The sequence below is a fragment of the Carassius auratus genome, chromosome 8 (assembly GCF_003368295.1).
Source record: "Carassius auratus strain Wakin chromosome 8, ASM336829v1, whole genome shotgun sequence".
Taxonomy (NCBI): domain Eukaryota; kingdom Metazoa; phylum Chordata; class Actinopteri; order Cypriniformes; family Cyprinidae; genus Carassius; species Carassius auratus.
In genome coordinates, this window is record NC_039250.1 from 10,832,828 (window position 1) to 10,860,320 (window position 27,493).

At 41.4% G+C, this 27,493-nt stretch overlaps 3 protein-coding genes across 5 annotated transcripts in view; 1 reads left to right on the forward strand and 2 right to left on the reverse strand.

Annotated features, from left to right (window-relative positions):
• Positions 1-78: 78 nt before the first annotated feature.
• On the reverse strand, positions 79-9,042 carry wdr6 (WD repeat domain 6). 2 transcript variants are annotated; one of them, XM_026270785.1, is made up of 7 exons: positions 8,909-8,928; positions 6,697-6,822; positions 3,795-6,447; positions 1,680-1,757; positions 1,460-1,576; positions 1,284-1,378; positions 79-757 (listed from the first exon to the last, which is right to left on the reverse strand). In XM_026270785.1, exons 2-7 carry the CDS (start codon positions 6,791-6,793, stop codon positions 198-200), a joined length of 3,600 nt encoding a protein of 1,199 aa, XP_026126570.1. In that variant the 5' UTR covers positions 6,794-6,822; positions 8,909-8,928; the 3' UTR covers positions 79-197. The 2 variants fall into 2 exon arrangements, with proteins under 2 accessions (XP_026126570.1, XP_026126569.1); XM_026270784.1 differs by having other exon boundaries at positions 80-757; positions 6,697-6,825; positions 8,909-9,042.
• A 118-nt stretch (positions 9,043-9,160) lies between these two features.
• Positions 9,161-19,165, forward strand: fsbp (fibrinogen silencer binding protein). Of its 2 annotated transcripts, none has more exons than XM_026270834.1 (5): positions 9,161-9,375; positions 15,779-16,443; positions 16,528-16,633; positions 16,749-16,810; positions 17,632-19,165. In XM_026270834.1, the coding sequence occupies exons 2-5, from the start codon at positions 16,135-16,137 to the stop codon at positions 18,163-18,165; spliced, it is 1,011 nt and encodes a 336-aa protein (XP_026126619.1). In that variant the 5' UTR covers positions 9,161-9,375; positions 15,779-16,134; the 3' UTR covers positions 18,166-19,165. The 2 variants fall into 2 exon arrangements, with proteins under 2 accessions (XP_026126619.1, XP_026126620.1); XM_026270835.1 differs by lacking the exon at positions 9,161-9,375 and adding an exon at positions 9,897-9,919.
• A 131-nt stretch (positions 19,166-19,296) lies between these two features.
• Positions 19,297-27,493, reverse strand: part of celsr3 (cadherin, EGF LAG seven-pass G-type receptor 3) — a 40,590-nt gene continuing 32,393 nt past the window's right edge. Inside the window, 12 exon segments of the mRNA XM_026270780.1 lie at positions 19,297-21,798; positions 22,117-22,990; positions 23,449-23,637; positions 23,763-23,936; positions 24,088-24,179; positions 25,071-25,168; positions 25,310-25,429; positions 25,572-25,698; positions 26,140-26,219; positions 26,344-26,412; positions 26,414-26,457; positions 26,527-26,701. Coding sequence (XP_026126565.1) covers positions 21,771-21,798; positions 22,117-22,990; positions 23,449-23,637; positions 23,763-23,936; positions 24,088-24,179; positions 25,071-25,168; positions 25,310-25,429; positions 25,572-25,698; positions 26,140-26,219; positions 26,344-26,412; positions 26,414-26,457; positions 26,527-26,701 — 2,070 coding nt within the window. The 3' untranslated portion in view covers positions 19,297-21,770.

Below are 27,493 nucleotides of genomic sequence, written 5' to 3' on the forward strand. Positions count from 1 at the left end.
AAAAATAACTTTTGATTGGTTCTTTGGATCTGTATTGACTTTTATTGTTCAGCCTTCATGAAAATAAAAATTCCTCACAATTTACTTTAAACTGACACAAAAAATAGTCACATATTAAAATAAAAAGTTCTTTATTTGAAAATCTCACACCTTACAACTTAGAAAATCTTTAGAATCCTAATTTATTAATCACAAAGTCAGTGTTTTGTCCTTGAAACATGATGTGGAAACATCACTTTCTTTCTCTCCCCTTCTTTTATGTTCCTGTTAACAGTTTCATGCAGTTCATCCATTTTTCTTTCCGTCAGCTGAAACAACTGTAAGCCCTGCCCACAAACAACCACCCAGGCTCCTCCCTCTTGTCCAAACCACGCCCACAACCCAGCTGCATCCGCAGTGTGTGAGAACAGCACCTTCAGTGGGTGGAGTCCGTCACTGTTCATACTCCACAAACACAAGCGCTGGTCCGGTGAGGTGGTCACCAGTAGTGTGGGGCTTAGTAAGCATAACCCTGTGAGAGGGGAAGAGTGTGCCAAGGGCACTGACCAATGGGCAAGCAGCTGTAGAGACACGCCTCCATTTTCTTGCTTTTTCTGATCTATCTTAATATGCATTAGAGACAGCTGTCCATCATCTCCACCACTGGCCAATGAGATAACATTCTCTTCCATTTGCCTCATTTCTCTCCTAGGTGAGATGGTAAGCGCATTGACTCCACTTTGATGGACAGGAATGGAAAAGAACGGGGCTGATGGACCTGAATGACAGAAAGGGTAATTGTTATAAACATGTACACAATTTAGAGTTCTATAACCAGAAGGCATCTGAAACTGTGGGACATAGCACTGATTTAGTCAGTTTTTATGCTCTTAGGCTTGTAATTAAAATTATTTTTAAACACAAAAATTATTTGATAAATTTTATACAGATACACATACTCCCAGAGCAAAGGCACTGTCATTTTTTTAAACCTTAATAACTGTGGTCTAAATGAGATGTTGTTGTATGAGAAACAACTGCAAGATTCTTAAATAAAATCATAATAACAATATTGAGCATGTGTTTTGGGGACAGGTCTGGAACAATGTAAGTACATAAAGACAGATTTTTTATTTTATTTCTGACTGAACATACCCATTTAACATATATAATACATGTAAACAAATAACATAAGTCATTTAAGTTCTTCTTAACTACAGCATAACTAGGACACTAGTTATTCATACATTTAAAAAAATCAGCACGTTATTAAGTGTTTATGTTCTGGTGTATGTATGACTCACCCTGCCAGCTGACACTAGCCTTACTGTTCAAAACTGCTGTTAAATCCCACACAGATATACAACCATCTGTAGTGGCACTGAACAGCAACAAAAGCCTGAGACAGAAAGAGGACAAAGGAAAATAAGTTTAAGAAATTTTCAAATAAGTGTTTGATAAATGCACATCATGTCCTTACTTTCTGTCCAGGGAGTCCTCCAGCTTGTAGGTGGCGACGCTGAGCACACACCTCTGATGGTAAAAACACTCCCAAAGCATGTCAACACTACTACTGCTCTCAGTCACACTGAAAAGCCTACAAATGAAAACACACAGTTTCAAAAGATTAATTACTGAATGTTTAAACATATTGTATGAAACCCTTTTAAATTCATGTTTGTAATCTTTATTCAAGTTACCTTACTGCACCATCACTACAGCCCATAGCCAGCAGGACACATTCAGTCCCATTATGCACAACAGACATAGACATGTACCTGCAAGCGTGAGAAAACATTAGCATAAATAAAATCATAATGTAATCTAATCTCTCACAATAACCCCCTGTACATTGTATTGTCCGCCATCTGGTGGTTAGAAATCTTTAGCTGGAACCAGAGATGCTCACAAGTCTCTGAGCTAGAGTCCAAGTCAAGTCTCAAGTCTCTGAGCTCGAGTCCAAGTCAAGTCTCAAGTCTCTGAGCTAGAGTCCAAGTCAAGTCTCAAGTCTCTGAGCTCGAGTCCAAGTCAAGTCTCAAGTCTCTGAGCTAGAGTCCAAGTCAAGTCTCAAGTCTCTTTATTATATTAAGTCTCTGGTTATAATAAATGTTGCATCACGTACAGCGACCCATCCAAGCTGCTTAGAACACTGAATAGCTATATATAAGGAATTCAAAGCATGTAATATGTTATTATGACAACTCTATCTATTAGCATACAATATCAACTTTGATTTTGGTATATAATCAGTGTAAACAGGCTATTGCAACATGACAAAAACACCAAGAATGCTTTACTTTTAAGTTAATATCTGTATTTTGCATGTATGGATTCAGTAATGGCCTTCTGTCTGTCCTGGCTGTATAGCTGCACACCTCTTGTCTGGCTTAAGAATGAACAAAGCTACGCTGACTTATGTTATTCATACAATACCTACTCACAAATAAACATCAAAAACAAAGCCGGCTGCAATGAATTTCTGTGCAAAACAGCTTTTACTACAAACACTTCCACACAAGAACATTGGGTAACACTTTAGAATAAGGTTCCATTAGTTAATGTTAGTTAACTACTTTCGTTAACATGAACTAAGCAAGTACAATCCTTCTACAGCATTTATAAGTCTTAGTTCATGTTAATTTCAACATTTACTAAATGCATTATTTAACTCAAAAGTTGTTCTTGTTAACATTAGTTAATGCACTGTGAATTACCATGAACTAACAATGAATAACTGTATTTTCATTAACTAACATTAACGAAGATGAATAAATACAGTAATAAATGTATTATTCATTGTTTGTTCATGTTAATTAATACATTAACTAACATTAACTAATGGAACCTTATTCTAAAGTGTTACCGAACATTGTTATCACACAAGAACATTTTGATAGAGAACCAAAAATATTTAAAGTAGATAAAATTAGAATAAATAAAATGGGAATGTCTACATACTATTACTACTGTAAACTTTGCAAATAGGACATCAGCCCCTTCAAGTCAATGAACAATAACAAAGTGGGCTGCAATGAATATCTGTGCAAAACGTCATGGCTCGGCTCCTACCCAATGACAGAGGCACGCAGGTTTTTTTCCACTGGAGTACTCACGTGAAGGATGCGTGCACAACTAATAACTAATATCATCACGCTATAAAGGGTTGGCCTGCGCTGGGTGCGCCCCTCCCCCTATAACTGTTCTATCTCGCGGAGGAGCTCATTTGTGTGCATCTGTGTGAAACACGCGCTCTGAAACACGCATATGAAAAAAGAGCGACAGAAAGAACGGCTCCCCTCCAGCCGTGACTCGGCTCCCATCGTTCATGTTTATGAGCCGTTCAAAAGAATCGGTTCGTTCGCGAACGTCACAACTCTAACAGCGAGCTCATCTGACGTTTACTAAAAATAAACATTGTTCACGAGTCCCGGAGCTCGAGTCCGAGTCGAGTCTGAAGTCTTTCGAGGACGAGTCTCAAGTCGAGTCTGAAGTCACTGTTTGTGCGACTTAAGTCGCACTCGAGTCCGAGTCTCAAACTCGAGTCCCCATCTCTGGCTGCAACCAACAATCAAACAACATTGGACCCAAATTATTTTCATCATATAGGAAAGAAAACAATACTGAAACATTTTTTTCAAATTATCATCTTCTGTGTTCTACAGAAGAACGTTATACAGATTTGGAACATCATCAAGGTGAGTAAATGACGACAGAACTTTTCTTTTTGGGTGAACTATCCATTTAAGCATTATTTGAACTCTAGATCCAAAGTTGGAAGGGAGAGAGTATTTTAACAGTTACAAACACACACTCACCTTGTCTCTGGATCCATTTTGACAGTCTTGTGTCGGTTCCGCTTCCGTTCCCACTGTTCATCCAATCGATGGCCAGCTATCTGAGTGACCTGACAGACTGGCTGACCCTGCTGCTCATCCAAACGAATCAAGAGCCGATAACACTGCAGCTGGGCCCGGCCACCCGCAGAAAACACCAAAGAACAGACCGAGGTGGTATCGTCATCTCCCCCCTTTTCATTAGTTTCTCTTCTTCTGATTGCAGCCAGCGCACGAACATTTGAGATATGATCCGTTAGAACTGAGAGCACTTTAACATTTCCACTCTTCGCACTGATGGCGAGTACACCTACTGTTGTATCCTCCCCTCCGGTAACAAAAACTTCCCAAAGTTCTGAAAATTGTCCAGTCTTGGTGAGACTACCAAGGTGGCAAACACAGCTGATGCCTCGTCCATGTAGCCCCTCTTTCACTGTGAGTCCATTCACATCGGTTTCTGTGGATGCTAATGAGTGTGATGCCATGACAGCTCCATGCTTGATGAACACAAGGGTGCCTTGTCTAAGTGTATGTGCTCGAGGATCTGTGTCGGCATATATCGGGTGTTTATAGGCCCAGGATCGATGGCCACCTCCGCAGGCAACTGATAAAAGCTTCTCTTGTCTGTGAGGGTCCCATATAATGAAGTGAACCGAATGGAAGCCAACCATTACAAACCGAGTTTCGGCTATGCTTGCACTCCCTTGATCAATCGTCCTCTTCTCAATTCCCTCGTTCAGCAACTTTTCCCGTACCTCAGGTCCATCCGAGCCCAGAAACAGAACTTTCTCTATCCACTCCATGCCTCTGCAGGCCCGTTGAACTCTGCGTACCTTCAGGACACTTTCTTCAACAGTTAGTATTCTTACAGATCCGTCTCGACCTGTACTGTAACATAAGTCTTGATACTCACACACAGAAGTCACACCTTGCTTTCCATGCACTCCATAAAGGGTACTGATGGGAGACAGAGGACTGCCATGGTCTGATTGCTTGTTTTCAGTTTCTTTCTTTTCTAAGTCTGTTCTTCCTTCATTTCTTCTGACATTCTCTTCTGTATCATTGTAGAGCAGTAGTGACCCTCTCCGGTCACCACAAAGGTACAACCCCTTTCTCTTGGGCAAGGTAACTGCAGCAGTCAGCCAGCGTTTGGCACAGGGAGGCAGCAGAAATGGAAGAAGAGTTTCCTCTTGCATATGCAAGCCTGATTCATCCTCTGTCACTTTTATTGTCCATCGGTAAACTAGTCCCTCGGAGCCTGATGCAAGAAGACACCAACTCCAGGACCCTTCAAACAATCCTTTGGCCCAAAGTACAGAGTGAACTTTACCCTCACCAGCTCTTAGCAAGACTCCAACACCTGGCTGACCTACAAGGAACACCTGGACACCTCCGTTCAGATTACCCACAGCACATACCCACACAATGCAATCTGAATTCTGAACTTGGATGCTTGTGATCTCCATCACACAATAGGACTGGAATTCTGCTCCCCCTTGCCAAATGACATCCCAGGAGTCACCCTGACTAAGGTACACCTCTCCTTGATCAGTACAGACCAGAATTGTATTCAATTCACCCTCACCCACTAATCGGACCACTTTGGGACAACCCTGCCCTTTAAACCCCAGATCCAACTGAGTCTCTGTCTGAGTTTCCTCACAGTCTTTCTTCTCTTCTGCCACTCTCCATATTCTTACCCCACCATCTGCACCTCCAGTTGCCATCCATCCCTCCTTACAGCCTATACTTTCCTCGCTGACAGCCAGAGCCCTCACTCCACCTGACCTATGCCCTCTAAATGTATGTCCCACCTTTCCTTCACCTCCCCATTCCCAGAGCAGGCACGCTCCATCTTCTCCTGCACTGAACACACGGTTTGATGCAAGCCTGACACAAAAGACCCGTGCCTGGTGCCCATAAAGCACACGAAGACATGTTGGTGATTCCTCACCACAGCCTGCATCTCCACCCAATGTGCCAACACTCCACAAACGGACACTGCGGTCATCAGAGGCAGATGCCAACCACCCAGATTTCTGAAGGTAGCAAAGGCTAAAAATAACTCCAGTGTGGCCCAACAGGCGTCTCTCTACCTGGGACTTGCCATCAGGTTTGGTCCCAGTAGGCCTCCACAGCACAAGCTGATTGAAAACAGTCCCACCTACCAGCACTAAAGAATCCCAATTTGGACCAATCATAAGTGCTGAGTAAAGAAGACATGTCTCTACGCAAGAGTAGAAGGAAAGAACATTACCAGATTCTGCATCTAAAAGCAACACAGCATTGTGAGCCAAGGATATGCCTAACAGTGGGTGTGGTTGTTTTTTAAGCCAATGAATGTCCAGAATCCAGTCTTGAAGCTCCAAGACAGGACCAATGAGCTTTAGGCATCGTCCTCCAGTATTGAAGCTGACCAGCCGAACTCCTTTTCCTCCAAAAACAATGATGTCCTCTTTGTTGTTGGCCAAAACAGAACTTTCTGATGAGATTAAATTGTTGAACGGTCTCTCTCCAAACTGATGTTTTCTACTAGGTCGTATCCCATGGATACGGTAATTATGAAGAACATTTAAGGATGCATATTCTTTAGGAGATGCCTGAAGACTGTACACAGAGAGGACTGGTCCCTCACCTACAAAATGACACAATTAACAGGAAAGAATTTATCAAATGAATATGAATATTATCATTAAGATAAATGCACAAATGCACATTATGGATATTGAGACATTTGAGCATTTCCCAAGTACATGTTCCTATTAGTACAAGAAGAAAATTTAGCCATAATTTAATCTTTGCCAAGATACAAAACTTTATTCTAACATGGATTTTTAGTTTGATGTTTTGCTACCTGTTCATTAAATGAAAGAATGTCAGTCACCTGTCAGCAGGAAATCCTCCCCCAGGAATTCCAGTGCAGTCACTGGAGCAACAAGCACAGTGCTCTTCATCACAGCAGACTCTACAGGACATGCCATCTCAAGCGGTCTGAACAGCAGGCTGAAGACTTCTGGAGCACAACGTAAACATTACAGCATTATTCACTATTGTAGAGTAAATGAAAATGAATTAAATGCATATTGTTTGCAATGGCTTTTACCATCCACTTTTTATTAATAAGCTCCACTTAAAAAGACTGAAATGAATCATTAAGCTGAGAAATAAATAATTCTTATCCATTAGTTTGACTGAATGAGCTGTTCATTTTTCTTTATGTTTTATTTTAAGACTGAAGGAGAATACCATAACACTTGGTATTTTAATGGACATGGATAGTACAGCAACATCTATGGCAAGAGCTCTTTTCAGTCCAATGCATTCTTCTCCGTCTAATTTCTTTTTTCCCCCTTTCCATTCTGCCATAACAACATGAAAAAAAGAGTCTCCCAAATTAATTTTAATATTAATTTTAATAATTCACTAGAATGCACAAAACATGTCTCTTTCCAGGTTTGTTTTCAAATGGATGGTTCAAAATGTAATTGCCCCATTTTACTTCTAATCACAAATTAAGAGTGTTTCATATAATGTTACTAAAGTAGGTAAATCTAATTTTTGTAAGCGATCAAAAATATGGAAATAACCTTGAAATATTATCACTTAATGTTAATGTGAATGTTGCACATAATATATACAGATATTACCAAAGTGATTAGCATCTTGGTTATATTGAAGCAGAAAGAATTGCTTTTAATAGCTTTTGAGGGTATCTGTGTTATTGAAAGAAATTTGTTAATGCTTTTACACTTTTAAATATCCTCGTAATTTTCACAAAGGTTGTGAGTTATTAGTTAATTATTAAACATTATTAAAAACATCCTAATAAATATATATAATGTTGTTCACACCTGAATCATTCTTATATCTGTGGGATGAAAATAGAAAAAAAATCTCACATACTACTTAAACTTGAAAACATTAGAATGGTATTTGATTACAATATATATTTCGCCAAGCATTCGAATAGTGTATCTCTTAAATTGTGACTGCAGTTGTATCTGATCAAATGCACATTCTTATTCTTTAGCTTGGGTTAAACTAATTAATTTTACTTTGTTGGAACAGCAGCTATGCTAATGATGTCTCTATTTGTTTCTATGTTTTGCCATTTGTTTCTATTTTTTGCAACGGGATGTAACTAGGATTTACACAAGCTCCAGTCTGGATCCAGAACACCTGAGAAGAGATGATGCTGACCCTCAAGAGGACCTCAGATGATGCTAACCCTGAATCAACAAACAGAACTAACAAATATTGCTACAAGTGTAACTGCATCATATAATAATAATTTTTAAATAATGTTCATCGTATGGCTGACTACGTCTTGTATTAATTTTTCTGAAAAATCCTGTCTTACGTGCACAAACTCACAGTCACCACTACTAAATATTGTAGAAACCTATTAATTTTCTGTAAAGTTGCTTTGTAATGATTTGTATTGTAAAAAGCAGACTAGAATTGAATTTAATATACTTAAAAAGTATTTATAGAAGTATGACATTTATATATATTATATAATGTAAAATATTATATTAAATATTTCAATAAAATATTTTTCGATGAAGGTTGTGGGATTAAATACAACAATAAAAATAATAACTAAACCTTGACTAAAAAAAAAAAAAACATTTTTTATGTTTACCAGCATGTACTTTGAATTAACTTATATCAGAGAACCATACACTTATCAATGTCTGGGTATATAAAAATATAAACTTAAATAAATATTTTAGGTCAAACAACATTAATGTTATAATTTAGTTAGACCCGGCTTACCTCACCCTATTGTACAATGTATATTAAACTGTGGAACATAACAGTTTGGTTCTTCTTGTCATTACCTGCTCTAAATACAATTGAAATGATCAGCTAACACTTTTCAAAGGACAACTACTATAAAGTGTGTGTGTTTTTTTTATACAAAGTATCGACGGAAGATCTACCCATTAATTGAAATAATGAACATCAGTCGTCGTCTGTCAACAGGACAGTCAACGTTACGTTACCTTAAAATAAATTTTCTAGCAGGGAGCTGTCTGATTCTGCATGTTCGTCATGGTAATAACAACCCCGTCAAATTCAGTTAGACTTACGCTTCCTCTGTAGAGACGGTATCTTTATTAATTGCGGAGGTGAAATGGAAAAGGTATGTATTTTCTCTCATACTGGTTCCAACATGTTATGTGCTGCGTGCATGTGTTCTCGCTTCCTCGTTGACATCGCGCAGCGTCCAATCGCGCTCTTCAATACTGCACAGACCGCACCACGCTCGCCGTCAATTGGATGAAACGAGTCCTGCGCTTCCTGTTGTAAAAAACGCGTAGATTTGTGCATTTACCTGATGCACAAATCATATGCATTTAGTGTATCTCAAGAGAATGGTATACAAGTCATATAAAATACACAAACCACTGAACTGCCTTTTTTTTGACGCCCGGAGCGTCATTTTGCGCATGTGTCTCCAGTCTGTTGTTTAAATTTCTTACGGACCGCTTAAACCCGGGGGGTGGGGACAAAGTGTAATATTTTCGGAATAAAATCGTCAGACTGATGATTGCATGTAAGTAGGGTCATTATACTAATATAATATCATTTTGTCATAAGCTGTAAATGCTTGAGAGATTGGTTAAGAATATAGAGCTCTAGCTGTAGTCTTAAATCGCAGCTCAGCTTCACTTCTGTAGTGCGATGCTCGGGTTTAGCGCTGTGGCTAACGAGACCAGCGGATCCATAATAATAGTAATAATCAAATCAGTCTGTTCCTTCTTCACCTGAATTAAATGGCGAATCTGTAATTTTGAAGGCTCGTTTCCCTATCATAGGTCACTTCGATGCTGCGGTGACGTCACCACGTATGGGAACACCTCTGGTGTGACGAATGTCTGAAGCCCTATACCATCCCGCCAATCCTATTGGCCAAATGGCGCATAGCACCACCCTGCGCATGCGCACGCATGATATACCTGGGTGCAGCGCGCCATTTCGCTCAGATTTCATTCCTTCAGGAATAGCGAATCATCTGTGCCCTATCATCTCGCGTTCTCCAGCGATTTTCTTCGAGCAGTGTTAACTCCTCTTTCGCGGACGCGATGAGTCAACGAAAGGTAAGAGCCGTATATGGGTTTATCACAGGGAGGCACTCATGAGAGATTCGTTTGCAGCCTCTCTCATGTTCTCTCTGTGATAGCCTACGGCTATGGTAAAATAAGAAAGTAATCCGCGCTCTGGAGTCTATTTCTTCAGTCGCCTCGCGTCTAACCCCCACCGTTCGCTTCTGCGGTCGCCGAGGCCCCGCACGAGGTGTTGGTTAGGGGCGATATGTGCGGCTTGACTATGAGTACAGTGATGCACTGGATTTTCCACTTGCTCGCTCTCCCCTACTCGAGCGCGTTAATCAGAGCAGTTTTGCTTTATACTATGTTGTCTAAACCGCAGCTTCTACTCAGAGTAGGCTCTGACCGGCATAAGCGGTTCTCTCCCTCCGAGCGGACAGGAGAAACGCGCTTCCCCTTTCTCAGTGTGCTAATATGTGGCTATCCACGCGGTGGATAAACTACCCTTCTCACGGACCTCCACCAAGAGGTTCGAGGTCCTGGAAGCAGCCTTATCAGCGCATATCACGAACGGCGCGGGTTTTTGCCACGATTTAGTGACATGCTATTATATAGCGATGCCGTTTGACTACCTCTTTAGCCAAACGGATCGCGCCTAACTCCGCCGCGACCTAGTCTCGTCTAGACGTATCGAGTCGTGTCTATTTCGGGAAAAATTTCATTCTCTTATTACGGTTCTTTACGAGAAGCCTCTCGTTCTCCCCCACGCTCTAACATTGACTGTCTCGCAGCACAAGCACTTCGAGCGTCACTGAACTGAGCTGTTATTTGAGCGCCCCTCAGACACTGCACAATTCGTCTTCAGAGTTTGAGGGACGGCACAAGAGACTGGCGAATTTGGCCAGTTTATGACGGCTCATACAGCTGCCGCGTTCTCGCTAGCGGCGTGGCCCTATGTTTATCTTGTTGGTTTAAATCCTGCCGTGGACACGCTTCAGGATTATACACAACGAAACACAGCGAGTTGACGCATGCATTTCCTTCTATGTTTGCCGGGGTCTGTGCCCTCCACTGAAGAGTGCTGTTGGACTGCTATGCACATCCAACCCTCTCACTGCAGTCCCCACGCTCTAACATTGACTGTCTCGCAGCACAAGCACTTCGAGCGTCACTGAACTGAGCTGTTATTGGAGCGCCCCCTCAGACACTCTGCACTATTCAGCCTTCAGAGTCTGAGGGACGCCACAAGAGGCTGGTAAATATGGCCAGTTTATGACGGCTCACACAGCTGCCGCGTTCTCGCTAGCGGCGTGGCCTAATGTTTTCTTGTTGTATTAAATCCTGCCGTGAACACGCTTCAGGATTATACACAATGAAACGCAGCGAGTTTGACGCATGCGCCTTACTTCATGTTTGACAGGGTCTGTGCCCTCCACTAGAGAGTGCTGTTGGACTGCTAATGCACATCCAACCCTTTCACTGCAGTCCTCACGCTCTAACATTGACTGTCTCGCAGCAAAGGCACCTCGAGCATCATTGGATTGAGCTATCATTTGAGCGCCCCTCAGACACTCTGCACTATTCAGCCTTCAGAGTCTGAGGGACGCCACGAGAGACTGGCGAATATGGCCAGTTATGATGGCTCCCACAGCTGCCACGTTCTCGCTAGCGGCGTGGCCTACTGTCATCTTGTTGGATTAAATCCTGCCGTGAACACGCTTCAGGATTATACACAACGAAACGCGGCGAGTTTGACGCTTGCGCTTTCCTTCTATGTTTGCCAGGGTCTGTGCCCTCCACTAGAGAGTGCTGTTGGACCGCTAATGCACATCCAACCCTCTCACTGCAGTCCCCATGCTCTAACATTGACTGTCTCGCAGCAAAGGCACCTCGAGCATCATTGGATTGAGTTATTATTTGAGCGCCCCCTCAGACACTCTGCACAATCCAGCCTTCAGAGTTTGAGGGGCGGTACAAAAGGCTGGCAAAGATGGCCAGTTTATGACTGCTCATACAGCCGCCACGTTCTCGCAATGGCGACGTGGCCCGATTTTTATCTTGGTGAATTGAATCCTGCCGTGGATACGCTTCAGGATTATACACAACGAAACGCAGCGAGTTTACGCATGCGCTTTACTTCATGTTCGCCAGGGACTGTGCCCTCCACTATAGAGTGCTGTTGGACCGCTAATGCGCATCTAACACACTCACTGCAGTCCCTACGCTCTGACATTGACTGTCTCGCAGCAAACAGCGCTTCGAGCAGCATTGGATCGGGCTGTGACGCCAGGCATAAATAATAACTAATAATCCCTCAGACACTGCGCAATCCAGCTTTCAGATTTTGAGGGGTGATTCTAGGGTCTTACACAGACGACCCATTTATGACGGCTCGCACAGCCGCCGTTTTAGTTAGCGGCAGAGCGTGATGTTCAATTCGTTGGTCTAATTCCTGCCGTGGACACGTTCAGGATTATACACAACGGGACGCAATAGCTCTTATGCATACACTTCCCCTGTGCACGAATGCCGCAGGCTTTTCCGTGCACGGACATTGTGTATGACAACGTTGCAGAAAGCGGAAATTTGAGAAACTGCTAGTATCGTTTTGGGTCGCGTGTAACGCTTGCCCGGCATTTCTCAATGGGTGTTACGCACAATTGTCACGGATACACCAATTCGCTTTTTAGAGGCCCGCCTCTTTCCGCTGAATTCTTTCCACGGTGGTAGACTGATGGTAATAGCAGTGTTGTGACAGGAGATGTCAACTCTGCTGAGCAAAGGGGCTATAGAAGTCGTAGACCCCGTACTTCTCAGTGCATGGATGTAGCTCTGGCCCCGTTGCGGCTCCAGGGCCTCCATCTGTTAACCACTTGGACGATTGACAGCGGCATTCCCCGTAATTTGTCTGGGGTTACTTCACATGCGCCCCTTTTCAGTGGAAAAGTGGGCGGAAAGACGAAATATTTCACCCCGTTGTCTTCCGCATCCGACGATTTCGGTGACACGGAGTTGTGTGATGTCGTTAAAACTATGGATGCCAACCGAGTTTCTCCTACCGGGGTTCGGCTGGAGATTGAGCTTTCCCAGAGACCGTCACGACGGATGCGTCTTTGACCGGTTGGGGAGCTGTTTGTCAAGGGCTATCAGCCCATGGAGTGTGGACAGCTGCACAACGCAGTTGGTATATAAACCGGTTGGAATTACTGGCAGTTTTCTGGCTCTCCAGTAATTCGCGAATCTGCTGATTGGCCGTCTTGTGCTGCTCAGATCAGACAACACAGCGTTTGTCTCATACCTGAATCATTAGGAAGGATTACGCTCTCGCCCCCTGTGCAGGCTGGCGAGACATGTTCTTCTCTGGTCTCAGAGAAAATTTCTGTCGATCCGAGTTGTTCATGTCCCCGGACGTTTGAACTTCGGAGCGGATATGCTATCCAGACAGGCTCTGGAACAGGGAGAATGGAGATTACACCTCCAGACGGTGAATCTTTTATGGTGGGTATTCGGCAAAGCGAAAGTGGATTTATTCGCGTCTAACATGACTACGCATTGCCCGCTATGGTTCTCCCTATGCCCCCCATCGCCCCTGGGCGTGGATGCATTAGCTCACAGCTGGCCCAGGACCAGTCTGTATGCTTTCCTCCGATTCATTTGATCCCAGCGGTATTATGCAGAATACGGCGGGACAGAGTGGAACAGCTGCTGCTGGTGGCTCCGCGATGGCACACGCAGCCGTGGTTTGCGGATCTATCAGTCTGCTAGCGGGCTCTCCGTGGAGATTCCCCTCAGGCAAGATTTATTATCACAAGCACAGGGGCTGATTTGGCACCCGAGGCCGGATCTGTGGAAACTGTGGGCGTGGCCACTGAGCGGAGTGCATTAGTATGTCCCGGTCTTTCTGTTGGAACCGCTGAGACTATATTGAATTCTAGAGCAGCTTCTACGAGACGCTTATATGCTTTCAAGTGGAGACTGATTACAGCCTGGTGTGGCAATCGTAATGTGGATCCAGTTTACTGCCCAGTGGCTTCAGTGCTGGAGTTCCTCCAGGATTGTTTTTCGGATGGCGTAACACCAGCCACTTTTAAGGTTTACGTGGCAGCCATTTCAGCTTACCACGAATACTTAGGCGGTGCCTCTATGGGGCGTCATCCATTAGTTTCTCGTTGCATACAGCGTGCGCGACGGCTGAGGCCTTTCCGCCCTGTTCGAGTTCCTTCATGGGGTTTATCCTTTGTGTTGCTAGGTTTATCAGGGCATCCGTTTGAGCCCTTGGAGCCCGTATCGTATAAATTCTTGACACTAAGACATTTCTTCTCATGGCTTTATCCTCCCTCAAGAGAGTTGGGGATTTACAGGCTCTTTCTGTTTCACCCTCATGCATGGAATTTGCACCGGGCTCTGTGAAGGTGCTGCTGCGGCCCAGGCCTAACTATGTTCCTAGGTCGCATCTAACCTCTTTCGCTTTCAGTAAGTGTTCCTGGAAGCTTTTTCACCTGCTGAGGCTGGATCAAGAGATCTAAGTCTTTGCCCTGTGAGAGCTTAAAGACTTATGTGGATCGTACAGCCCCTTGGCATGAATCTGACCAGCTGTTTGTCTGTTTTGGACATAAAAGTAAGGGCCATGCGGTTACAAAGCAGCGCATGTCCCATTGGCTGGTGGAGGCAATTTCTCTGGCCTATGAGGCGCGCGGACTCGCTTCGCCCTTAGGAATTGAGGCTCATTCCACTTGAGCTGTGGCTTCTTCTCAAGCTTTTCTCAGTGGATCTTCTATGGATGATATCTGTGCTGCGGCAGGATGGTCCTCACCGAGCATTTTTATCAAGTCCTACAGTCTGGATGTGAGGATGGCTCCTGGCTCCCGGGTTCTCTCCGCTTGAGCAGATGCTTCCTCTGATCTCAGTTATCAGGTACGTCAGGCGTTTTGGTATATCGTTCCCATACGTGGTGACGTCACCGCAGCATCGAAGTGACCTATGATAGGGAACATCTCGGTTACGTATGTAACCTTGGTTCCCTGAATAGGGAACGAGATGCTGCGGTTCTGGCCGTTCCGTACCTTGATAACTCTTCATCTTCAGTCATGAAATCTGAGCGAAATGGCGCGCTGCACCCAGGTATATCATGCGTGCGCATGCGCAGGGTGGTGCTATGCGCCATTTGGCCAATAGGATTGGCGGGATGGTATAGGGCTTCAGACATTCGTCACACCAGAGGTGTTCCCATACGTGGTGACGTCACCGCAGCATCTCGTTCCCTATTCAGGGAACCAAGGTTACATACGTAACCGAGATGTTCTTCTTTGTTCAATCTTGCATTTAATAGCGATGCGAATTCTGAACGAATTTGTTGAGTCTGACCGTTGCAATGAGTCGGTTAAAGCTACTTTAGTTCACAAAAACGGACCGAACGATTCGTTTTCTGAAACAACCTGAATGAGTCAAGAATCGATGAGTGAGTTGCTAATGAAAACATTTGGAGTGAACCTATTGTAACTAAATAGCTCAATTGTTATTAATTGGAAACGCATTTTGACAGTTTGTTTTAATAAATATAATTTATCAAGTGCAAAACCTTTTCAGCCTGTAAACGAATGTTATAACAATTTAAATACACATTATATTTAAATTAAGAATTATGAGACAAATGAAATTGCAATAAACGTTGTATCAACAAAACGACGACGTCACCATGTAGAATAATTGCTGGACTGTTTTTATCAGCCTGTTCTTTGAAACGAACTGTTCAAAAGAACCGATTCTCATGAATCAATTCGTTGAGCACATTAGACCCCCCACACACAAAGATCAAATGTTTCATTAATTCTTCCAAGAGAAGGAGCAGATATTAAGATTCAAAAACAGCAATTATTCCCTTCATTTTGTTTCCTGTCTGCTGAATTACAGACTCCACAAGTGTACCTGGTGACCCCTTGCGCATGAGGTGGATCCCCCCGGATGCATTTCTGTTGAACTCTGAAGCAGTTTACCTGTGGCATCCAGAGTTTAACATCTCACTGCAACTAAAACTCAGGAAGTGTACTGCACATGACGGCACCAAACCAACCTCACCTTCCTGTAATGCTGGAGTGTAATACTCAGAAACTAACACTGTGATACTGCAAATGTTACCATGTAAAAAGATTTTCAAATTAGATTGTTGAAAATAATACTAGTCCGATACTTTATAGATTTTCTACAAGTGAAGTAACACACAATACCTCAATATAAGCCTTCTTACCCAGTTACACACAAATACACTCATGCTGACCACCATGACGTACCGCATGCCAAACTTCACTCTGGAGCAGAAGCTTTTCCTGCTTCGGAGAATTCATGCGGTGGTGGACACAGTCCAGGACTTTCGGAAAGACACCAACACTACTGTACACCGGAACGCTGTATGGGCAGAGCTGGCCCAGGCCTTCAATGCGGCGTTCCCTAGTCGACCCCCCAGCAGCATCGGCTCTCTGAAGACACTGTGGAAACGGCTGAAGGTCGAATGTCGTGTTGCGCTGCAGAAGCGACAGGAACAGCAGGCAGCTGGGCTTCCTGTGTCTGCCCTCTCTCAGGTAAACTGAAGTCTTACGTTAATTCAGTTATATGAATTGGAAATTCTAGTAACACACAGTGTGGTTGTGTTTGGTGGTTGTCAGGTGCAGAGAGAAGTGATTGGGCTGGTACCGAACCTCATCTCCTGTCTGGAGGAGGTAGACGGAGATGGCAGCTATGTCTCGGTTAGGGGTAGCTCACCTGGAGCAGGTAATTAATAGTCATGTCATGTCTATTACAGGATGAAATACTACCCCTCTTCCCAGCTGTCAGCTCTGTAATTATACAAGGAAGGTGAATAATTGAGTCATTCTCTCTCTTGTAGTGATGGGGCTTTCAGGCACTAATGGGAGTGAGCACGAAGACGCTGACCACAGTCAAAATGATGTAAGACTGAAATCAGTCTTGAATGTCTTGAAAGGATTACTGAAGTACCTCTTAAGCTAAATGTTTTCTTTTATATTGCAGAATTTATATCTCTTATGGCATGGAAAGTGTATTTTGCTTGCAAGTTTTTTTTTTTTGTGTGTGTGTGTGTGTGTGTGTGTTAAAGTGTTAACATTTTACATGCAGTAAACACAGGAAATGTGGAGAAAATTTTATGTAAATGTATTTATTCATTTATAAATAGAAATATTAATTTATCATTCTATACAGAATATACACTACCATCCATATGTTGTGGGTAAGATTTTTTTAAAAGAAATTGAGCAGCATATTAAAAAGTTTGTTTGAAGGAACATGTGACAGAAAACTGCTAAAAAAAATTCAGATTTGGCATCAAAGTTATAAATCACATTGTAAACTATGTTTATAAAAGAGTAATAATAATATTTCACAATACGGCTGTTTTACTTTTTTGCTCAAATAAATGCAGCTTTGGTGAACATAAGGGACTTAAAAAAACATTTAAAAAATCTTATTAAATAAAACAATTAATTTAGCTTTTTATTATAAAACTGATATATATTATACATGAACAATTTTATATTAAATGAAGATTTATTTTTTAAAGGGGTCATTTTGTCACATTCTGTGTTCCATACACTAGGCATGTACATTTTCACCAGTGTTGCATTCATTGCAGGTTTCTTGTGATTACTGCATGTAAAGTGCATGCATGTATGCTCTCAATATAGCATGCAACTTTGAGCTTTATTACATAAATGTACAGCAATTATGATGCTATTAAACTTCCCTTTTTACAGGAAGTAGACAGCAAGGAGAACTTAGCTATTGAACTTGGATTGGTCTCACAGACTCACCCACCGGTTAACTCTGGGATTCCTCCTGGCACTGCCTCCTCTCCTCTCCACTCTCATTCAGTCTCTTCCAGGTCCAGCCGTCCCTCCCTCATCTACCAAACTCATGCAGGAAGCACCTCAGGGCTGGGATCAGGGACTCGGGTTACAAACTTTGATACCCCACACAGAGAGCCTGTGATGCCACGTGCTCCTGCCGGAGGAGCAGTTGAGAATTCATTACCGCAGATGGACTCTTGTACCTCAAACCCGAAATGGGAGGCACGTCGACAAGAACTGTTTGAGCTGGAGCATCAGCAGACGATGAGTCTGTTACTGCTGCAGCAGTGTGTGTGGGAGGAGAAGAGGAAAGCAGTGAGACAAAAGGAGAAGGCGGCACGGGCCAAGAAGAGATATTATCAAGCCAAACTACGGAAGTTCGCCACAGATCCTCCACCTTCCAGTAGTGACAGCGAGGATAACGAATATCTACAGACTTGAACTCAGATGTTTATGGCATCTTAGCTATGTTTGCTTTCTTTTTTTGAAAGTCATTTTTATTCTAGCAGTGCTGTTTATTTACAAAACAGTATGTTTTTTATTGTGGACTAAATGTAATTGGTGTTTAGGAATGTACCATGTGTATCATATGGAGGGGGGAATTCACTCGAGCAGGCTTTGTTCCAATAGCCAATACAAATCTGATTTCCTTTCATACTCTCTCTCATCAACACTAATGCTGCATTCCATTCAGTCAAAAGTGGGATAGTTAAAGGGATAATTCACCTGAAAATTTTAATTCATTATTTACTCACCCTCATATTGCTCCAAACTGTGTGACTTACTTTCTTCTGTGCCATACAAACTAAGGTTTTAAAAAAAATGCCTCAGTGTTTACATTGTCCATACAATAGAAGTAAATGGATCCAGTGTTTTTGAAAAAAGTTGAAATATTTCTCAAAATATCTTCTTTTGTAAGAAAGTAAGTCATACATGTTTGGAAAGACATGAGAAGTAAACGACAACAGAAGGTAGATTATAACACTTAAAGAATCAAATCGTAATGCTAATGTTAGCATCGCAATTGTCAACAAAGAAGCCTTTTAGCATCCAATTTTCCCAGCATTTGTTTAAAATGATACAAATTATCAAGATGGAAGCTAATTTACCATTTTGTACAAGCCTGCAAGGTTTTATTGTAATGTAAATACTTTGACCTGTTAATTAATTGAATTTGCTTAAAAGAGTGAATGATTATCCTGTCTCTCTGGGTCTCGTGTTATATCATATAAAAAAACAACTGAAAATCTTATGTTAGGAAAGTATTCCAAATGGAAGATTGGTGATTTAGAGTGCAATAGTTGAACACATCCATCTAGTGCATGTTAACAATGATAAAGCAGCGCAGTGGAATGTGCAGCCCAAAACCCTCGCCCAGTCAGGCCAGAACTGAGCAGTGAGGAGACGTTTAGTCCTGATACTTGTGCTTGATGAGAAGAGGAAATGAACTGAAATTAGATTTCTCTTGTTACTGTATAGCATTTTAATTTAATGCTTGTGGATCAAACCAAGGACTGATTAAGGTTCTCCAAGGCCCCTGTTTGACGCTATATGCATTACATTACAAACATTAAAAATGTCTGTGATAAGAAATTACACTGCAAATATGAGGTGAGAAAACATACAGAAGATGCAACATTGCAACAGCTATGTGTGGAACACATTTCAGGGGTCATTGCCAGTCCATAATCGATCCTTGGTCCAACTCATCGGACACACGTCTTCAGGACCAACCTATAGATTCAGTTCACTGTAGCTCTTTTATACTATGCAGGTTTTTTTCAGGTAAATAAGCGCTTCTCTTAAAGTGACGAGAGCTTGATTTTAGTTCAGTGTTGTTGATTTACTTGTCTTAGTATATACTGTTTGGGAACAGAACACCTTGTTTTTTTATTTTTAAAATATGAAAATCGTAAAGGTATAAAATGGAAATTCTTTCATAATTTTCTTTCCTCATTATGTTCCAAACCATGGTTCCATGTTATATTATATAAAATCATTCAAATTTGGAAAAACATGAGGGTGAGTAAACAGTACTTTCATTTTAGATGAACTGTCATTTAAGGAATGTTACAACAGTAGACTGGAAATGTAGTGTGTTAACCAGTGAAACAGAATGTTAGACTGAATTAAACTAGTGAGAACCTTCCACTGTAAAAGCAGATGTAAAATTTACATTTAGATGTAATTTCATTTACCTGAAATTCAGAAGAATGTGTAATGTGATAAACAAGTTACTTTTTTTAACCATAGAAGTGTGTGTCTTGAATATTAAAAGACATACACAAGCGTGGTAGCAATATCTCTTTTATTGACGCCCCAACGGGTCTCCCTTTCATCTCCCATTGATAGCAGATTTTTTTTCTGAAAAACCCCATAAGTAAAAGTGATACAACATGTCCCACATTAAACACGTTGAGCCATTATACGTTCCCCTTTTCTCTCTCCCACCCAATCATTGTCTTCTACCGCTCTCTCTCTCTCTCTCACTGATGGACAGAGGACATTTCCCAGAATGCATTGTGAACAGAAGAGAAGGGGGACATATATCAGACGATACATGTACAAAAGTTTTCACACATAAAACATTTGAAACAGATGAAATCTCACTCTTATAAAAAAACAAAACTCCCATACACACTTCTTTATAAACACTCCAGCAACGATTATGGTAGAGAAACGTATTTCAATAAATATTAATAAATAAAATAAATTAATTCCATGTCTGTACAAGATAAAGTTATGCATAATTAAAATAAAATAACATGAATAGAAAAGGTACTGGAGCACTTTATGACAAGTAAGAGGTATAAAAGGGATGATATAGGGCACTCTTTTTGGCAAAACTCATGATAATACTGCAAATGACTAAAAAGATAAAGTCATATGATGAAGCATGATTTCCCTTTGAAACAGGAGCTTGATATTTTGAAACTTAATGGTTGTATTTAGCTCATTTTAAAATCTTCCTTCCTCTGAAGTGCTAAGATTATTCAATACTCCACAGAGACAATAATGGCTGATATTTAGATATGATCGCTTTGTTAGAAAAGAAATCAAACATGGGTTAAATATCTTCTCCTGAATAGCTGATTTGGGATCTTTGAGTAATATTTCCTTAAGCCATGTTTGAATTGTGGATATGAAAGAGGCATTAGTTATGCTACGAAGTCTTGTAGGCTAGTTATATGAATGATTAAAAGGTCTCTTCACACAGCTGCAATAAACCTCAACATATGCTTCAATATTATTTCAGAGCTGTTTGGCCAAAAATATTCCAGAAACTGGATAGGCATTTAATACAAGCATGAGTATGTTGAGGTTTGTTGAGGAAATGTATGTAGATTAAGCTAAAATCTTCCAATCAAGTCACCTGTCTGAAAACAATCCATTGACTGACAATCATTACGGTCCAAACATATCTTCTGTTTCATAATTTTTAATAATTACAATCACTGTCTCTTGAGTTTTCCACCAATCCCATGTTTGGGTCAATAAGTTCTGCATTTACACGGACCAATCCTTTTCTTCATAGACTCTCTCCGGTCTATCAGTGGGCGTGGCTTGTTGCATAAACACATGTTGGAGTGGAAAGACTGGGAATGTTTGGGACTGTTTTGGCCTGGAATGGGTTTGAACTTGTTTATTTCGATCCTACCCACTTAAACATACCCACACAATCTTCAAAAACATCACTAGAGATTTTTCTTCTTTGATCTTTGATGAAAAAGATACAAAAAGTATAAAAATGTTCTGTACAGTTTTCTCCTCTATCTCTTTGTCTCTGACCAGAACTCTCAGCTGTTGGTCTGAAATCTGAGGTTTGTGGTTTGGATTCAGTGACAATCATAGAAATCATCACCTCTGGTTTGATTCCCTGTCTGTTTTCAGGAGGGTGATATCTCAAGCCCTTGATGAACGACTTCACTCTCATGTCCTATTCTTTTCCCATGGTGAAGTAGGAGTCCTGAACGCTTCGGTTGGCTCTGTCCTGTGATTCTTTAAACCCATCTGCAGAGGTGCATTATGGGACTGTGAAGGAATCATCAAGATTGTCCATCACTTCTGTTAACTCTAAAAGAGAAAAAAGAAAAATCCAGAACAGGAAAATTGTCAATAATGTCATCCTGTACATAATTTAGTGCTATTTGTATTACATATTTATATATTGGTGGCTAAAATCATTTATTATTTTTAATAGCAATTTTCATGTTTTTCACTTGTAAATGAAAAAATTAATTAATTAATTAATTAAAGCGCTAAAAAGTAAATCACCATGCATTTTTCTGTGTGGAAAAGGGCAGCTTTGACATTTTGTAACCGAACTGGACCAAGGATGACCATGAAACAAATGAGGAATACAACAGGAGACAATACAGGGGCTGGACTTACTCAGAGTCAGGTGACACTTCAGAGACGCTTTGAGAGGCTGCAGAAAGAGGAGGTGGGGAAGGGGAGGAGCCTGCCAAGGCAGAGACAGGGATAGGGGGCGGGGTTAACACAGAGGAGCTGAAGGAGGCGAGTATGGAGGAGAGGATATCCAGGTGTTCACTAGAGGGCGGGCGACTGGATGGAGCTCCAGGTGCAGCTGCAGATGGCGGGTACCTACATGGGGGGGCGGAGTCTAGGCGACCGCGGCAAGAGGGCAGGGTTTCCTGGGGTTCTTCTGTGATTGGTGGAGGGGGTGAGGAGGGTGGGTGCGGCTCAGGGTGTGAGAGCTGTCGGGGCGGCAGGGTTCTCAGCCACTCCCTGCAGGGCTGTACTCCGCCGTTAGATTCCAACTGGTCCCGGGACCGACTGCTCATAAGAGCCCCTCCGAGGTGCTCCCGAGAGGCCTGTTGCCTTGTTAGAGTGTTAAGCTGCGTTCTGGAACTGCTTAATGAACCCTCTGCCCCCATTAAACCCACCATGCCACCCCTGCCCACCAGATCCTCTCTTGAGGCATGGATACTCTGAATGGGGCCCAGCCTCTCTCTGGACCCACCCAGGTGTTCGAAATCAAGCTCGCGTCGTCTCGGCAACAGGTCGAGGTTGTCCCGAGAACGCTGGCGTCGTGCAAGCGAATCCAAGTGTTCACGGGAAGAGTGTCGGGAAGCAGGTTGGGACAGTGAGCCAGTGCCGGAGTACATACGACCGTAGGAGGCAGCTGGGACACCTCTGTGACCCAATGTTGAGGTCCTGTACCAAGACATCTCACTGGGAGCGCGACCCACAGCAGACAGGCCCTGCAGAGCAGGAGGGCATCCCAGACGATTCTTCAGGATTCCTGGGAAATTGGATGCAGAGGGGTCAACAGCTATTTTGATGTAAATAAGTTAACCAATTAATTATGAATTAAAGACAGAATTTATACAATGTACACCATTTTATTAATATTTTATTAAAAAAAACATTTGATGAAATTACAAATATTTCTAAATCAATTAAAAATACACTTACATTTAAAACTAAAAGTTTTAAAGGTGTCATTAAATTTTAAATACTAACTTTAAGTAAGTGTTAGATGATGGAAAAGTAATCTAAAAATAGGGGAAATAAGTCAATAAATTATTAAGTGATAAATATTTAATATTGGCCAGATACTAAATATTTTAAATATTCTGTCATTGAGATAGCGTTACAGCTTTTATTAATATTTTCAATTGGTTGTATTTTTAAATTTCCTGTTTTTATTATAATTTTAAAGTTTTAGTTACTAACATTTTGAATGAATGTGTGCCTCACCCTTGCGGTGTCTGTGTGTGTGTCCGTTCTCATCTCCGCTGGTCAGCGCTGCATCTGTCTGGTTGTTATTAGCTGCGTCCTTGCTGTAGTCGCCCCCTAGGCGGCGCTCTGAGCCCCATTTCTGCAGTGAGTGTGCCTCGCAGCCTTCCAGTGCTGGCCAATAGGAGAGCAGGTCATTGCCATCCAGATCTGACACATAAACAATTCCATACACTAACAGTTGGGTATCACAAAACTAAGAAAGAAACTAACTTTCTGCACTCCTCTGGTTTCAATAACAGTGACACAGACAACTGCTACAATAATTCTGGTACCTTTTCCACCATTGTGTGTGGGCTCTGTGAGTAGACGTTCGCTGTGACCAGTCCGTTTGAAGCGCCGCTGGATGCGTCCACGCAGGCGCACATTGTCCTCGCTCTCTGATGATGGGATGGACAGACTCCGCTCCTCTTCCAGAGAAAGATCAGAATCTGAGTCTGAGTCCTCACCTGACAGACAGACAGGAGAATAGATCAACTAAATGACACTAATTCGGACATGACATAGTCATAAACAAGTAAAGAACGACCAGCGAGCAGTTAAGGAGTGTGTGTAAGTGGGAATGCATACATGCACGCAGATTATTGTGTGTTAGTGTACCTCCGTTGCGGTGAAACATTGCCACGTCCAGGTCAGTGGCCCCCGTGTGACCAAGAGTGTGTTCTAGAGTCTGCCGTGCCAAGAGATTCTCCCTGAGAAAACATATACGTCAGCTTTCAGGCTTTCAGTTTGCTACATATGGATACATACACTTTTTTTGTCTAAAAATGTTTACACATTTTCACAGTTCAGCTTACAAATGGTGTATAATGTAAAATATGAAAATAAGAAAGTGATATACAATCTACAGTTGTTTATCTCATATTTTGCATTTTGTTTTATTATAAAGTACACTGCTCAAAAGTATGTGGTCTCTAGTTATTTATTTTATTATATTGTTAAAAGACCTCTTATGCTCATCAAGGCTGCATTTATTTGGTCAAAAATATGGTAAATACAGTAATATTGTAAAATAGTATTAACTGTTTTGTATTTGAATTTGATTTTTCTAGTGATGGCAAACTAAATTGTCAGCAGCCATTGCTCCATTCTTCAGAGCCTAATATGCTGATTTAGCAGTCAAAAACATTTATTTTGGTGGAACCATTTATTTGAAACAGATTTCTAGCGGAAGTCTTTACTGTCACTTTTTGTTCAATTTAAATGCTTAAAATAATGTATAAATGAATAAAAAAAGTATAAAAAAACAAATCTCACTAACCCAAAACAGTAGTGTATATTATAAGCATAAAATTTGAGAGAATAGTGTAATAGTATAATACCGCTATAATACTTTACATAAATTTAAATGGCACATTTTTTTTGAATGAAAATATTTATAACATTTATTAACAATTATATATTTTCATAATAAAAAATAATAGTAAAATACGTAGTTCATTGTTGGTTCATCACACCTTATTTTAAAATATATCCCTTATTTTTCCTATGTGTATTATACCTAATTTATTTTACAAATATGCTTATTTTTAGGTATACATAATGTTAAGAATTGTGAATCTGAAACTGATGTGTTGGCAGACCTGGCACTGCTGACGGATGAGATGGTTGAAGCTCCGAGTGTGATCCGGTGTAATCCGCTCTGCTCCAGGAGGGAGGCGCTGTTGTATGGATTTTGGCCCTGCACACATACAGCAGGTTACAAATCCACATGCTTATTTCCACTCCATGAGCTCAAATATGGGTTTGTGTTAAAGATGTGTGTGTAGAACTGTGCATGTGTCAGGGTCATATGATAATATGTACGTCTGTGTTCACTAACTGTAATCTGCGGAGGTCTGGGAGGTTCTTCACTGGGGCTTTTCTTGCCCAGACAGGCCAGTTTCCAGGCCTCCTGCACCTCAGAGTTCAGGATAGTAAAAACCAACAGTACAGCCAATCCCTGAGACACGTGAGTAGGAGAATAACATTACACTACATTATGTGGAACACAACTATCAAAGTGTGCAGGGTAAAAAATGCAAAAATGACAATGACAAACTCAAGCACACAAACACAGTCAAAAGAAAGCAGTGCACACTTACCTGTACGCAACAAAGGACAATGAACAGGTAGTGGAACGCCAGGACACTGTTATTAACAGCCATAAGACCAAACAACCAAACACATGTACTCAATAATAACAGGAGGAAGGCACTGCGGATAGTAGAACTGAGAGATAGAGAGAGACAAACACAATAAAAGGAATTAATGTAGAATAAAGAAGCAAAAAATCATAAATTCTGTGCTGAAAATTTGACACAGTTTGACACTAGAAACAGATGCAAGGAAGAAGCACCATTCTAACCAGTATAACTTCTTTGTAATATAATATAATATAATATAATATAATATAATATAATATAATATAATATAATTTTTGGTTGGGGTGTAAAGAGAAAATGCTCACTTTGTTTTAAAACATCTTTTTTTTTTTTTTTTGCATAAGAAAGAAATTCATACAGGTTTTTCAACAATTCGATGGTGAGTAAATGATGACATAATTTACATTTTTTGGGGCCATCTTAATAATATTCATGATGATAAATGTATAAGTTTCCCCTCCCACTTTCCAAATGGATTTGTTCCTGAACACATGCATGTTGCACTCACATCACAGGCAGCTTCTTTATCTCCTTCTGAGTGGGGTTACATGTCATACGCAGAACCATTGAAAACATCCCACTATTCATCTGTAAACAGAGAGAGATTTGTCAGTTTAGACGATAATTACAGTACTTCACGTTCACACATCCAGATAGAAAATTACAAAAACACATAAATGGCGCAAACAACACAAACTGAGGGGCAAAATACCAGGATGACGACGCTAACTGGTCCTGCAAAGCTCCACATCAGCTTATCGTACATGGAGATCCAGCAGAAAATCTGGGTTGCCATACCCCTCTGGATCCAACCCAACTGCCAAACCTGCAACACACATATATGTCACAGAGCATATCTGCCAGAAAGTACGTGTGTGTGTGTGTGTTTACACACCTGTAATGATAGCAGGGACTCCCCAGCCAATAGCATAGTAGAATCTCATTGCTCCATAGTTGATGTTTCTCGCTTCTGTTTGCATACGGTAAATGTGAAGAGCTTCCACAAACAGCCACGCAAAAGCCGACATAAAGAAGTAATGGAGCAGAATCGCAACCACCGTACACAGGAACTGCACCAGTCAAAGAGAATTAGACAGAATGAACCAATTAGACCAGAGAATAGACAATAACAGCATAATGAATGCATAAAAAAACATTAGTTTTATACTACATTAAAAGAATATTTCTTTCTATTGTGTTCTTGGCCTGATAAAAGTGGGAGACGCTGTGGCTTGATGTTTGCACATGTGTTCTGACTTATTGAGATTTGGTGCTCACTTGGGTGTTTTGAGTTCAAATCCAGCTTAAACCATTTCCCGATCTCATTAACACCACTTCCTGAATGCTATCCGCAGCACATGGCCAAAAAACTGAATCTAAGGTCTTATCAATACACGCTAGCAAAGTCAATGTTCGAGAGAGAAGATGAATTATCAATGAACACATATTCGATCACATGCACACCCACCCCAGTACAGCGGTTGAATTTAATGAACTCAGCAGTAACAGGCTTTTAGTGTGAGTGGTTTGCACTCCTGAGAATAACGTCTGTTAAAAATGTTGTTAACCCCCTTAGAAAGAGGACTAATGTGTGAGTGTCTGTCTGAGGACGAGAGAGATACAGAGACAGTCTGTCAAGGAAAGTGTGTAATAACATCTGGTTCCCAGCTCACAGCATAGTATAAGTGGCTTTTGTACAATATTGCACTAATGGTGGAAATGTCAGTTTCTGAATGACAAATCATATTCAAGCTGCCAAGTGCTTTATCCTGAGAGTCAGCTGGCTTTCAACTGAACTATTCATGATCTTTAATACCTGCTGTTACACTTGCCTTTATAAAAGCTTTAAAATATAAAGTGGG

Excerpts from the sequence above, each read along its gene's own strand:
- wdr6 (XM_026270785.1), bottom strand. The coding sequence starts at position 6,793 with ATGGCATGTCCTGTAGAGTCTGCTGTGATGAAGAGCACTGTGCTTGTT. Across the intron at positions 6,448-6,696 it reads GGAGGATTTCCTGCTGACAG|GTGAGGGACCAGTCCTCTCT; the intron begins GTGACTGACATT and ends GTCATTTTGTAG. Across the intron at positions 1,577-1,679 it reads TGTAGTGATGGTGCAGTAAG|GCTTTTCAGTGTGACTGAGA; the intron begins GTAACTTGAATA and ends TTTCATTTGTAG.
- fsbp (XM_026270834.1), top strand. The coding sequence starts at position 16,135 with ATGCTGACCACCATGACGTACCGCATGCCAAACTTCACTCTGGAGCAG. Across the intron at positions 16,444-16,527 it reads CTGTGTCTGCCCTCTCTCAG|GTGCAGAGAGAAGTGATTGG; the intron begins GTAAACTGAAGT and ends GGTGGTTGTCAG. Across the intron at positions 16,811-17,631 it reads CTGACCACAGTCAAAATGAT|GAAGTAGACAGCAAGGAGAA; the intron begins GTAAGACTGAAA and ends CCCTTTTTACAG.